Below are 13,435 nucleotides of genomic sequence, written 5' to 3' on the forward strand. Positions count from 1 at the left end.
TCTGCCCAGCCTGGCTCCCTCTGCCCAGCTCCCTGTGCCCAGCCTGGCTCCCTGTGCCCAGCCTGGCTGCCTCCCCAGTCTGTGCTGCTCCATCACCCAGAGCCCCCATCTCCCTTTCCTGCCCCTCCCTCCTGCCCACCCTGCAGCAGCCACAGAGACACCGAACACAGAGAATTCCAGAAGATGTGGGGTTTATTGCCCGGTACAGACACAGCTGCTCGTGTCCCAAGGGTTTAGTGGTACTTGTGGGCCAGGGCGTGGGCCACCACCCCCACCAGCTTCTGCCAGGTGGCCTGGCAGGAGGGGCCGAAGTCCTTTCCGAAGTGGGCGGCCAGGACGATGATCAGGATGTCACCCAGGAGCTGCAGAGGGGAGGGAAGGAGGGAAACCGGGTCAGTGGGGTGCTGACACCCCTCGGTCCTGCACAGCACCCCTGGACCAGGGGCTGGAGGGACCCTGCTGCCCCATGGGTCCTGGGGTCTGCTACTCAGGGAAGTAGCATTTTCCAGCCTCTGGATTTTATTTCCAGATATTTTGTCTTTTTTTTTTTTCTGCTGTGAAACCCACACCTGCTGGAGCAGAGGGTCAGTGTGAGGTCCACCTGCTACACCCCCAAAGGCTGAAGGAGAGGCCACCAGCCCCATCCAGCCCTCCCAGTCCCTTCCAGCCTGATCTGCTCCCTCTCCCCACCCTCAGCGAGGGTGCCTGTGCCCTGACCTCTGGCTTCACTCCACTCCTTCTCCCCCCTCCTCAGCTGACCCTGTCCCCCCACTCAGACCTCTCTTCTCTCTCCAGTCCCAGTCTCCACCTCTTCCCATCAGTGTCCAGCCCCAAACCACCCCACAGTTGCTTTTCCCTCTCCTCCCCTGCCTGCCAGCCTTTGAAATGGGGAGATGAAATGACCCCCAACAAAGTAGTCTCTGTCCATGGGGCCAGGAGCTCCCAGGGGGACTTCCCTCCATGCTCTCCACCCTCAGCCCCACTCAGCCTCCCAACATCCTTCTCCTTTTCTCAAGCCATGCCTGCACAAGCCTCTGGGCTTTCAGAGCACCTCCCTATGTTTGTCCCCAGATTTGTCCTCGCAGCCTGGAACCTGGTATTTCCCTGCATTAGCAAATGCCAAACCTTCCCCACTCCCTCTGTGCCCACCCCAGCCACCCTCTTCCTGTTTGGTAAATAAAGTATAAGTTATTTATGCCTGTTTGAAAGCCCCCAAGTGCTGAGATGCTCTGAGGAAGGAGAGACAGAGGGTCAAGCCCCAAGCACAGCTCACCCTGAAGTTCTCAGGGTCCACGTGCAGTTTGTCACAGTGCAGCTCTGACAGCTTGGAGTAGGTTGCCTTGAGGTTCTCCAGGTTCTTGATGGCCTCCCCGAAGGAGGTGAGCACCTTCTTGCCGTGGGCACGGACCTTGGGGTTGCCGATGATGGCCGTGGGGCTGGAGAGGTTCCCGAAGTTGTCAAAGAACCTCTGGGTCCAGGGGTAGACAATCAGCAGCCTGGGGAGAGACACAAACAGGCACAGGGACACATTAACCCCCTGTGACCGGAGGGGTTTCTCTCCAGGTTCCCGGAGCTGGACATACCTGGCCAGGGCCTCGGCCCCACATTCCTCCACGTTGACCTTGCCCCAGACGCTGCTGATGAGCTGCTTCTCCTCTGCTGACCAGTGCACCATGGTGGCGGCTCTGCTGGGCTGCAGGAGGGCACAGACCCTGTAGCTGAGCCCAGACCCCTCTGGGCCTTTTATCCCCTGCCCACAGCCCCTCCCCGGCCGTTCTGAGGGGCCATGGGATGGGGGGGTCCCGGGGCCGGGCTGGCTGGGCAGGGGTCAGTCAGCAGCGAGGTGTGGCCTTCGAGGAAAGAGCCCTGTGAGTCACTTAACAGGCTGCTCAGGACACAGGACATCTTATCTCCCTGTCCTTTCCCCATGGCCGCCTGCTGACCACAGGCTGGACCTGCCACCCCATCCCCACAGCAGGATGGACCCACAGCGAGGTGCTTTAGGATCATGGAATGCTTTGGGTTGGGAGGGACTTTAAAGCCCATCCAGTGCCACCCCCTGCCATGGGCAGGGACACCTTCCACCAGCCCAGGTTGCTCCAAGTCCCATCCAACCTGGCCTGGGACACTCTCAGGGATGGTGTTAGTGAAGCAGAAGTCACCTCCTCAGCTCCAGGTTTCCAGGAATACCTGTGTGGGATGTCAGGGCAGGCTGGGGGTGGGAACAGGCTCCTCTGCTCTTTCCATGTGTGTCCAGTGTTAACCCTTCACTGGCCTCTCTCTGTTGGGAATTAAAAGTCTTCCACGAAGCAGGACCTGTCATGTCACAGCCAGACCAGCAACACCCATTTCCACCAGGTCTGGCCAAAGGCTTTGGAATGACTCTGGGTGTCACAGGTGTTTTCCTGGTTTCCAGGCTGCAGGTGAAGCTTTGCTCCCATGCTCAGAAGGCAAAGCCAGGATGAATGAAGTGTGGGACATCCAGACAAAACCATGGACCCTGGAAGTGCTCCAGGCCAGGCTGGACAGGGCTTGGAGCAGCCTGCTCTAGTGGAAGGTGTCCCTGCCCATGGCAGGGGATTGGAATTGTAAGATCTTCATGGTACCTTCCAACCCAAAGCATCCCATGATTCTATGATTTTGTTCAAACTTTGGGACTGTCTGTGGGGAGTTTAGGTTTCATCCAGACCTCTTGAGACATTCTAGTTACAGATCAGTACTGGTCCATTGATGTAGGAAGGCTGGAGAGGGACTTTGGACAAGGGCTTGGAGGGCCAGGAGAAGAGGAAATGGCTTCCCACTGCTAGAGGGTAGGGCTAGGTGGGATATTGGGAAGGAATTCTCCCCTGTGAGGGTGGGGAGGCCCTGGCACAGGTTTCCCAGAGAAGCTGTGGCTGCCCCTGGATCCCTGGAAGTGTCCAAGGTCTGATCTAGTGGAAGGTGTCCCTGCCCATGGCAGAGGGTGGAACTGGATGAGCTTTAAAGTCCCTTCCCACCCACACCAGTCTGGGACTCTGTGATCTCATCGGAGCCACGCTGGCACAGGCCCATCACTCTGCTCCAGCTGGGGGATTCACATCCATAGTCACCTTTTAGCTCCTCACCACAGGGTCCCACGGGGCTTTATTAATTTTTTTCCATTTCCTGATCCTGGGAGAGGCCCCCAGGCCCCTCTCAGCAGCCCAGGAGCCCCCAGTTGTGCCCCGATAACGCGGCGGGAGCGGCGGCTGCTCGCGGCAGATAAAGGGATCGAGCAGGTGGCCAGAGCTGCCTTCAGCTCCTCACCTCCAGAGCAGAGTCACGACACACCCTCGGCTTTAAGGAGACCTGAAGACTTCAGAAGTTGTATAATTTCATAATGCAGATCTCCAAGGAGTGGAATGGAATATGTGCAGCCCTAAATGCGTGGGCAGATGTTCCCACCGTGTGAGCGGGGCAGTGCTGACCAGCAGCTGGGGGTGACAATAAACAGCCTTGATGACCCCTGCATTCGTTTCTTCCCTGCAGCCTGAATTCCCTGGCTCTCAAATTAAAACCACATCTGGGGCTGTTCTCAGCAATGCACTCGCCTCATCGGTGATGGGAGATTCATTTCCTGCTCTGCAAGGCTGAACTTTAAAAGGGAAGAGATAACGATGCTCTTCTGCTGCGTATGAACCAGCAGCAGGGAAAAGCTCAGGGGGAGAGAGCAGGAGGGTGAAGCTGGGACAGACAGGACAACATCAAACACGGAGGCTGGAGGAAAATGTTAATGGCAGCTTTAATATTATTTTACAAAATATGGTTCATAAAAGCTGGTTTTCTGGACTCTGTGGAAAACAGGCAGAGATGTGGCTTGTGGTGGGAAACATTCAGGCCTGGCCCCACACTGACCCATCAGGGTCTGGTTTTACTGGTGAGGGGGCAGGATGACTTTTCATGGAGTGGTTAATGATGGTCACAAAGAGCTGAGGGAAGGGGGAAGGGGGAAGGCAGAGGAAAGGGGAGGAAGAGAGGCTGAAGTTGTTTTCATGGAGATAAGCCCATTCGGTGCTGCTCGCCTGTATTGATCCCTTTAATGGCTGGTTTTATCCCCACAGCAAGTCTTTAACCTCTCTAATCCCATCAGATGGACTCAATAGAAAAGGAATAACAGCAGGTGAATCAGGCAGTTAATCGGATTAGGGTCATAGCAGAGGCTTGTGGGCTCTGGCTGGGGAGAGTCCGTCCTGGCAACAGCCTTTTACAGCCACTGGGGCTGGGAATTTGTACATCAGCTTCAGCCAGTCCTGCCCCACTGCTCCCCACTGGCCCATTTGGCTGTGACCAGTCTAGAACTGGTGCCTTGGATTAACTGGAAGGCCAGAGCTGGTTTCCCCCACCACACTGCTAATGCAGACATCCAGTAACAGGGGGTTCCACAACGGGGCTTGGGGCTAAAGGGGATATCAGGAACCCCTGGAAAAACTGGAGAGAGGCTTTGGACAAGGGCCTGGAGTGACAGGACAAGGGGGAATGGCTTCCCACTGCCAGAAGGCAGGGATAGATGGGATATTGGGAAGGAATTCTTCCCTGTGAGCGTGGGGAGGCCCTGGCACAGGTTGCCCAGAGAAGCTGTGGCTGCCCCTGGATCCCTAGAAGTGTCCCAGGCCAGGTTGGACGGGGCTTGGAGCAACCTGGGCTGGTGGAAGGTGTCCCTGCCCATGGCAGGGGGTGGAACTGGGTGGGCTTTGATGTCCCTTCCAACCCAAACCAGTCTGGGATTCTATGAACCTTAAATTTGGGAGCAGAGCAAAGCCAGATGCTCCCTGGCTGTAGGGAAAGGGGCAGAGGAGCTGCTCAGTTCAGGATGTGGTCAGTGACAAACCCGGGGAAATTAAACAGCAAGTGGGTCTGAATCAGCACAGTTTGAACAGTTTCCCTGGCTGGGACTGGTTGGTTGCTCACCTGAACATGGAAGCCAAGATTTTCTGGAAATGCAATTTTTTCCTTAGAAGGGACAGGGAAACTGGGAGACACCATGGACAGGAGAGGTGTGGGGGCTCTGTGGGGGAGACTGGGGCAGGCTGGGGCTTTACACCAGAGAGCTGGATGTCATCACCTCAAGGAGAGTTATCTCACATTGCCCCAGCACTCTGGTCTCAACACACAGACATGGCAATCCGAATCTCTGCTGTAACAACAACGTGAAAACCTCACTGCAGGTCAAATTAATTCCTCTCTGCCCCTAATGAAGTTCTCTCATTTCAGGATCCAGGCTTAACCCTTGGTACCCTTTAGGTCTGACTCCAAGAGGTGTGGAGCACCCCTTGCTCTGATGCTCCAGCCTGCATTTCGTGCCATGTAATCATAGAATCATGGAATATCCTCAGCTGGAAGGGCAGAATCACAGAATGCCAGGATCACTGAGGTTGGAAAAGCCCTCCCAGCCCATGGATCCCCCTGTGCCCCATCCCCACCTTGTCCCCCATCCCAGAGCACTGAGTGCCACGGCCAGGCCTTCCTGGGACACCTCCAGGGCTGGGCACTCCAAACCTCCCTGGGCAGCCCCTGCCAAGGTCTGACCACCCTTTGTATGAAATTCTTCCTGAAAAAGGACCCACAAGGACCATTGTGTCCAACTCCTGGCCCTGCACAAGACCACCCCAAGAATCCCACCACACACCTCCCTTCTGACACAAACATGTTTTAACTGACTTAGAGCCTTTCACTGGGTTATTTTAATTTTATAGGAAATCTCCTGGGTCTGAAATGTGGGTCCTGGGTGACACTGCTGGGAGTTGGGGGCTGGATGCAGAAAAAATGCCCCAAGGACCTCTTGGGCACAACAGGAGACATGCCCTGACCCTGTTCATCTGTCCCTGTATCCCTGCAAAGGGATCCACCGGGATGTGCTCAGCCCTAAAGTCAGTGCTGGGGGCTCTGGGGTTCAGTGCTGAGTGAAGGCATAAGAGGCACAAGGTCAGACACGAGAGCCAGGATGTCCAGGGAAAAGCTGGAATTTAGACAGCTTCTGAGTTATCCCTCCCCACAAGTACTCGGGCAAAACCACCCAGAAACAGACAAAAGCAGCTTTTTTCATTCCAGACAAGTCCTGGCTCGCTGTGGGCAGGGGTTTTCCTCCGTGGTTTGCTCTCAGCCCTCGCTGGGGTTCCATCTCCTCAGCACGGGAGGGACACGGGCTCCTGGCAAGAGGGTCCAGCCCGTGGCTTCCCCCAGACCCTCAGCCTGGGCTGCAAAGGAGCCCACGCGAGCCCTGGGCTGGAGGGGACATCGGGGGGGGACAGCGCGGGGGGGACACGGCCGGTGGGGGAGGGAAGGGAGGGCAGGAGGGATGGTGCTGAGGGAGCCAGGTGGGGTTCCCGGCTGTGACCGGGTGGCAAACAGCGTCACGGCACAGGTTTGCAGGGTCGGGGCTGTGCCACATTCCCGGCAGGACCCCGAGCTATCGCCCCGGCCGAGCCCAGCCGCCCTGTATCGCCCGCGGGCAGGGCTCGCCACCCCCGCCCTGCGAGCCCGTCCCGATATCCCCTCCCCACAGCCCCTCCCGATAGCCCCGCGCCCCTCCTGCGGCCCGAGATAAACCCAGCGCCGGGACGGGCTGTTTGCTGCCCTGGCGCTGAGGGAATGGGGAACGGGGGGGCTGAGCCCGGCTCTGCTGCCCCCGGAGCACGGACAGACCTACGGACAGACCCCCATCCTCACATCCACTCACACCGGCGTGCAGCCCTGGCGTGGAATCGTGGAATCACACACTGGTTTGGGTTGGGAGGGACCTTAAAGCTCATCCCGCGCTGGGAGCAGTTTCCTCACTGAGCCCTTCCCTCTGCTCCTCCAGCCCAGGGCTGCTCTCCCCCTCCCCACGGGGACACCCCAGGGCTCCCTGGGCAGGCCGAGCTGAGCATCCCGAGGATGCTTGATTGTGGCTATGCTGGCAGCACAGAGTGCAGAGCAGGTAAACCCCAGAGAGCTCAGAGGCCTTGCTTTCCCAGGCACAGGTTGGCTCCGAGGGACCCGGCCAGTCCTCCCAGCACCACATCTGCTGCAGGTCAAGCTGGCTCTGCCTGTCACTGCTTTGCAGAAGATTCCTTTAACCACAGAACTCCCCCAATATCCCCCAGCACTGGCTGGGATCCACGAGAGCTGTTCCAGCCCTCACAGTGCTGGGCACTTGCTAACAAAGGTTCCCTGTGCACAGGGACGGCTCCAGCAGGACCGAGGGCTTTGCTGAGCTCAGACAAGGACTGTCCTCATCCTGCTCGTGGCCTGGGACCTGCTGGGTCAGGAACACGTTTTATGGGTCATGTTCTGCCTTTCCAGACTGTCCAGCTGGCAATGGCCAGAGCCAGACCTGTTCCTGTGCTGGGGCTGGTTTAGGAGGGCAGACCTGACCTGCCTCCCGACCTGACCCCAGCCTGGCACCTGCCACTTACTCAAGCAGCAGAACTGGCTCTGAAGGTGGGGTGGCACCCGGGGCAGCCCCTCTGCAGAGGCTGAGCAGCTCTTTGGGGGCTGCCTGCACCCTGCACCACTCAGGTGGGAGAGTAGCCCCTACCCCAAGCAAGGCACCAAACCCCGACTTTGGGGTTCTGCCTTTGGCAGAGCCTCCACAGCCTGGACAGAGACCCTGGGGCTCATCCCAGCACCTCTGTGGTCCCCGGACTTGTGAGTGAATGAGGGACTGGCCTGAAGTTCATCACTCACTCTGCTCAGCTCTGCCCAGCACCCAGCACTGGGCAGGATCAGGGAACCCCAAATAGCAGTGTCTCTGTGGGGCTGAGCTGGGCCAGGGGTCAGGGCACGGCCCACAGACCCCATTACACCCCATCTGAAGGGACACTTGGTTTTGAGCGTCCTCTTCAGACACACTGGCAGGAAGGGAGCTCTGAGACCAGGGTCAGGGTTAGGGTTGGGGTCAGGGTTAGATTTAGGTGGTCCCACTCCCATGTCCAGGACTCAAACCTGTTCTCTGCAGTGGGACATTGAGTCACAGTTAGGATCAGGGTCAGGGTTAGGCCTAGGCTTAGGTTTAGGGTTAGAGTTAGGGGGTCTCAATTCCATGCCCGGGACTCAAGCCCCTTCTCTGCAGTGGGATGTTTATGGGCTCTCCCATGACAAAATTGCATGTGATGAGTTTACACCAGGCACCTGGGGCAATGGCAGGGACAGGGGCAATCTTAGAGTCAGGGTCAGGATCAGGATCAGGGTTAGGATCAGGGTCAGGGTCAGGATTAGGGTCAGGATTAGGGGTCTCATTCCACTCCCAGTTCCAGGCTCAAGCCTGTTCTCTGCAGTGGGATGTTTATGGGCCGTCCCATCCCTCCCTGGGTGTGATGAGTTTGCAGAGGCCGGGGGGGGGGCAGTGCTGAGTCACGGCTCCGGGCCCGGCTGGGTGCTGTGCCGGGGCGATAACGGGACAGCACAAACAGGGGCCGGGGGGCAGCGATAAGGCACCCCCGGCCCCGGGACCGTGCCCCTTTCTGCTGTGTCAGATTCTGACTCAGCAAATGTCTCTGCTGAGGCGGTGGCACCCGCGGGAAAGCTGCCAGGTTCCTTTATTGATTATTTATTTTCCCCAGCAGAATCAGGAGGGCGGCCCTGGATTACACAGCACGGGCTGCTCACCCCTGTGGCAATGAGGGCTTCAGGACCCCCTCCACCTGTGGGGCAGAGCCTGTGGCAGGCTCAGGACACTCATATTCCCAAGGGGACGGTGGGACGTGTCCTGGTATCCAGCCCCAGTTCTTCATCCTCCCCCCTTGCCCTGCTGCAAGTCCTGGGGATTGGGGGGGATGAAATGTCCCAGCTGCTCACACCTTGTCCCTGTCCCAGAAAACAGCTCCAAGGGGATCCTTCTCCCTGGCTCCCCTGCACCCCTTGCACTGGCCACAGGCAGAGGTCCCTGGGGAAAAACTGAGGCACAAAGTGGCTGCACTCCCAAAGTGCCATGAGATGCTCATGGCAGGCAGGATCCCCCCTCCTGGTGGGTCCCTTCCAACTCAGCACATTCTGTGAGTCTGTGTTTGCTGTACCATGCTCTGCTCCTACCAGAGCAAGGACACAACAAGGTATAATCTTCCTTAGAATTAATAGAATTCCTTAAAATTATTAGAAGGGACCTTAAAAGCCCACCCAGTGCCACCCTCCTGCCATGGGCAGGGACACCTTCCACAAGACCAGGTTGCTCGAAGCCCCATCCAACCTGGCCTTAGCCAGCCTTTCATTCACATTCCAGCTGGATATTGATGCCCAGCCACTCTGGGGGTGGGGGTGTAATGCCCTCTTGACCAACCAAGCCCAGTGCCAGGGGGTGGGTGCTGAGCTGGCTGTGGTCCGGGCAGCCTCCTCCTGTGCTCCAAACCTGGCCTCTCCCACAGGGACTGAGGAGCTTTTGGGTAACTGTGGTTTGAGATGATCCATAGGGAAAACAGTTTGTGTTGGGAAGCATGAAGCCATCCAGCCTGAGCTCCTGGGGCACAAGATGTACCCTGGAACACCTGTCATCTGAGGAACTTGCAGTCCTCAGGAGCCCCTTCCAAACGGGCACTGAGTGAGGATCCAGTGGCATCATCCCTACTCTAGGAAGTGCCTTTTCCTTCCTGTCTAGAATGTGGCAACTCCCCGGGGCAGCCTCTGTCCTGGTTCATGCACAGGGGACCACAGACCCTCGGGGGATGCAAAAGGATCGACAGAGCCTTGGGATGAGGCAAAAGGACCAACAGCCCTTGGGACAGATGCAAGTGGCAGCAAACCCACTTTTTCCAAGCTTTCTGCAGGCAGGGAAATCGAAGCACAGATTTAAGGAAGGTGGGGGTTGAAAAGCAGGAGTCACTGGGGCAGTCCCGGTTGGTTGCCCCGGGACTGCCCCTCCCGGGAGCGCCGGGCGAGCCGGGCGGGCGGCTCTGCCCGGGGGTGGTGGCAGCGGCACCGGCTCTGCCACCGCAGCCCCCGCACCCCGGGACCCCGGGGCCGGTGGGGCTCGGCCGGGGACAAACCCGGAGCCGTGGGGGGGTTCCAGCTCCCTCTGGTGTCGGGGAAACGCGAGCGCGGCCGGAGCGGGGCGGGGGGAAAGGGAACACTGAGGCACCCGCGGGGGTGCCCGGTGGTACCAGGGCTCCTCATCCCATCGGGGACTGGCATTTCCAAGGGAGGTGCTGGGATTTGGCTGCCCCAAGCCCGTCCCCAGCCCGGGTGTGGATTTTCCAGCCAGGCTGGGTTTGGTGCTGACCTCTGCTAATCCGAGGCTTAATCCAAAGCCATTCCCAGAAATACAACCCAGGTTTGGTGCCCGGTGTGATGAGGGGCAGAGGGTGCAGAGCAGAGCTGGGGGGAGGGGGGGATGAGCTGCACCCCCCCGTTCAAGGTTCGATTTATCCCCCCTCTGTTCCAGATGTGTCCCCAACACGAGGCCAGAGCCACAGCACAGCGGCTCCCCAGGGCTTTGCCCTCCCGTTTGCACACCAGCCAGGGGTGGAAAGCACCTGCACCCACCACCCCACAGATCCCTGCCCCACAAACACCTCATTCTGCACTGCCACAGCCACGCTGCTCCAGGGAACCCCTTCCCTCCCCAGTTCAGTCCATCTCTGCTCCCAAAGCCAGTTAGTGATTCTGTGCCTCTGTGATTGTGCCAGCCCAGCCCCAGCTCATGTCCTGCCCCTTTCAGCAGTGACTCTGCCCTGCCCCAGCACGTGCTGCGGTGGGAAACTGGGGAGCTGCTGGCTTGTGGCACAAAAGGTGGCTGAGATAAGGCAGTGCCCCAGTTCAACCCCCCCAGCATCCAGCATGGGCTGTGAAAAGCACAGGCAGAGCTTGGGAGGAAGAGATGGGGCACAGCAGAAATTTAGAGCAATCAAAAATTAACCCTGACAGTTCCTGTCTCTCAGGGTGGAGACTGAACTGGAACTGTGCTGTTTTAACTGGTCCTGTCAGATGCTGGTGCCTGAACATGACTTATTCCTCCTCCTTCCCCTCTGTGTAATGTAGGGGATGGTTGTTAAAGAGCTTCTCAAGGACTAGAGAAACTTCCCACACATTAAAGTGGGCAGCTTTGAGCAGGCCCAGGTCAGTCCATGGAACAACTGGACTGACTGATGACTGGGAGGAGATCAGAGCCTTGCAATCCCCAGTTCTGGAGCTGGAAATGGGCAAACGGGGCCCGGGGTCCGGACATGGATCTGGAGAGGCTCATGGTCTGCTCTGGGGTCCGAGGCACTCACGGACACAAGAGTGAACTGCACCAAGTACGTGAGGGTCATGTGCTGTCCTGACCATCCACCAAGGAGGAACAGGGCTGAGGGGTGCTGGCCATGCCCATGTGAGCAGGGCTGGAGTGGGAGGGGGGACAGGGCAGGCACTGCTCTCTGTGCCTGTCCTTTTGCCACCCAGGACCACATGAGGCCCCAAGGAGTCCAGGCTGGCCACCAGCCATGCAGACTTGGGCCATTGTAGCTGAGGTGGAGGATGAGGGTGAGCAGGAGGTGAGGGGTCTGGGTCTGGGTCTGGCAGGGTCACCCTCCACAGCTGGGCTGGTGTCCCCAAACAGGGGCTGACAATAGAAGTGGCTCCTGGGTCTGCCAAGGGACTGGTTTTTGGGCTCAGCCAAAGGTGTTGTTTCCCTCTAAAACACAAGGGTTTTCCTCCCTAGTTTCAATCTGTTTCACCTGGAGCATTTTGCCTGGCTCGGGCTGCACCACCAGCTTTCTGGAAACGACTGTCATTCCAGAATTAGCAGGCACTAATTAGGCTGCTGGAGCTTCCACAAGGAACTGCAGCTCAGCCTCCTCACACTGGCTCATTTAGACTTGGACTCACAGAACCACAGACTGGTTTGGGTTGGGAGGGACCTTAAAGATGGCCTTAAAGATGGCCTCATTCCAACCCCCTGCACTACCAGGGCCATCACTAAACCATGTCCCCAGGTGCCACATCTCAGAGAGCCTCTGCCCGAGAGCTCCTGGCAGAGCCTTGCCCAAGGTGAGTCCTCCTGTCCTCCCCCTCAGAGCTCTCCTCAGACCCCCTCCCTCAGGGACACGCTGTGGGAGGCAAAAGCTTCCACAGGCACAAAAATCAGTGAGATGATTAAATCCACATTAAACCCACGGGAGTCACCCCCGGATCCCAAAGCAGCCTCCGGCTGAGGAGCCCCCGGCTCTTTGGTGTCAGAAGCACCGCCGTGGGTTTTCCCCATGCTCAGACCCTTTCCCAGAGACCTGCGGGTGGCCAGGCTGGGATGGACAGCGCCGGGCCGAGCTCCTGGAGCAGCAGCTCCCGTGTTGGCGCTCGGCGGGCTGGGCTGAGCCGTCCCGGAGCCACCGGGGAGCCCCGAGGGCAAGTGGGGAGCCCCGGGGGCACCCGCGCGGCCGGAGCCGGGGCCGTGTCGTCCCCCGAGCGGGGAGATGTGACCCTGCAGTGTCCCACTCCCCTTCGCCGTCCCTGCCCAGCCCGGGCCGGGCCCCGCGGGCGCGGAGCGCGGCTCGATGGTTCCCTCTGCCGGGGTGCGGCGGGACGCGGGGGAGGCTGGGGGAGCGGGACGGGGATGCGGGATGGGATGTGGGCAGCGGGACGGGGATGCGGGATGCGGGATGGGATGTGGGCAGCGGGACGGGGATGCGGGATATGGGATGCGGATGTGGGCAGCGGGACATGGATGTGGAATGCGGATGTGGGATGCAGGACGCCGATGCGGGATGCGGGTTGCGGATGCAGGAGGTGCACTCGGGATGCAAATGCCGGTCCGGGGTGCTCCAGTCCCTGTCAGCCCCAGAGCCCCGCGGCCTCAGCCCACCGATGGGAACTCCCAGATAACCAAGGAGAGGACACATCTCCTCTTTGGGGACCACAGATCCGTGGAGTCATACAGGTTACCCCGTGCCAAATGCACCCATTGCTTGGGAAAATACCTGGCTGCAGTCAGTCCGTCTGGGTTTATCTCAGCTCCAAGTCTTGATTTAGTGCTTTATTTAGGTACCCGGATCTGACTTCCTTCATCCTTTAATTAATCTCCATCCCATACAAACGCTGATTACTCCCACTCTTTGTTCATGCTGGATTTTCCTTTCATGCCCCCACAGATCCCTGCCAGGGCACAGCCCGGTGCCGAGCCCTCGGGCCGGGCACAGAGGACGGACACACTTGGTGCATTGGTGCCCGCAGGGCAGGAGCAACAGTGCCTGAGCACCCACAGAGGCAGCAGAGCAGGGCCAGCCCTGGCAGCAGGTCCTGTGTCACCTCCGTAGGGGTGGCTGGAGGTCACATCACCACCCGTGTGTCCGTGGCCATCCCCCCTCAGCCCGAGCCCGTGAGAGGGCACAGGGGCAGCTCCAGGGGCTGCCTGAGCTCCATCCCACGGGGCAGCTCCAGGGGCTGCCTGAGCTCCATCCCACGGGGCAGCTCCAGAGGCTGCCTGAGCTCCATCCCACGGGGCAGCTCCAGGGCTGCCTGAGCTCCATCCCAC

At 59.0% G+C, this 13,435-nt stretch overlaps 2 protein-coding genes across 2 annotated transcripts in view; both read right to left on the minus strand.

The window, feature by feature from the left end:
* LOC113959798 (hemoglobin subunit beta-like) overlaps positions 1–5,073 on the minus strand; it is a 10,562-nt gene extending 5,489 nt beyond the window's left edge. Inside the window, exon 1 of the mRNA XM_027669051.1 lies at positions 4,927–5,073. Coding sequence (XP_027524852.1) covers positions 4,927–4,934 — 8 coding nt within the window. The 5' untranslated portion in view covers positions 4,935–5,073. The remainder of the gene's footprint in view (positions 1–4,926) is intronic.
* On the minus strand, positions 185–2,028 carry LOC113959795 (hemoglobin subunit rho-like). The gene is given in 4 exon segments (XM_027669044.1): positions 185–362; positions 1,274–1,496; positions 1,584–1,803; positions 1,806–2,028. Coding segments are annotated over 4 exon segments (777 nt in total). The 5' UTR covers positions 2,011–2,028; the 3' UTR covers positions 185–233.
* Positions 5,074–13,435: the final 8,362 nt, after the last annotated feature.

The sequence above is a fragment of the Corapipo altera genome, unplaced genomic scaffold (assembly GCF_003945725.1).
Source record: "Corapipo altera isolate COAL_440 unplaced genomic scaffold, ASM394572v1 189, whole genome shotgun sequence".
Taxonomy (NCBI): Eukaryota; Metazoa; Chordata; class Aves; order Passeriformes; family Pipridae; genus Corapipo; species Corapipo altera.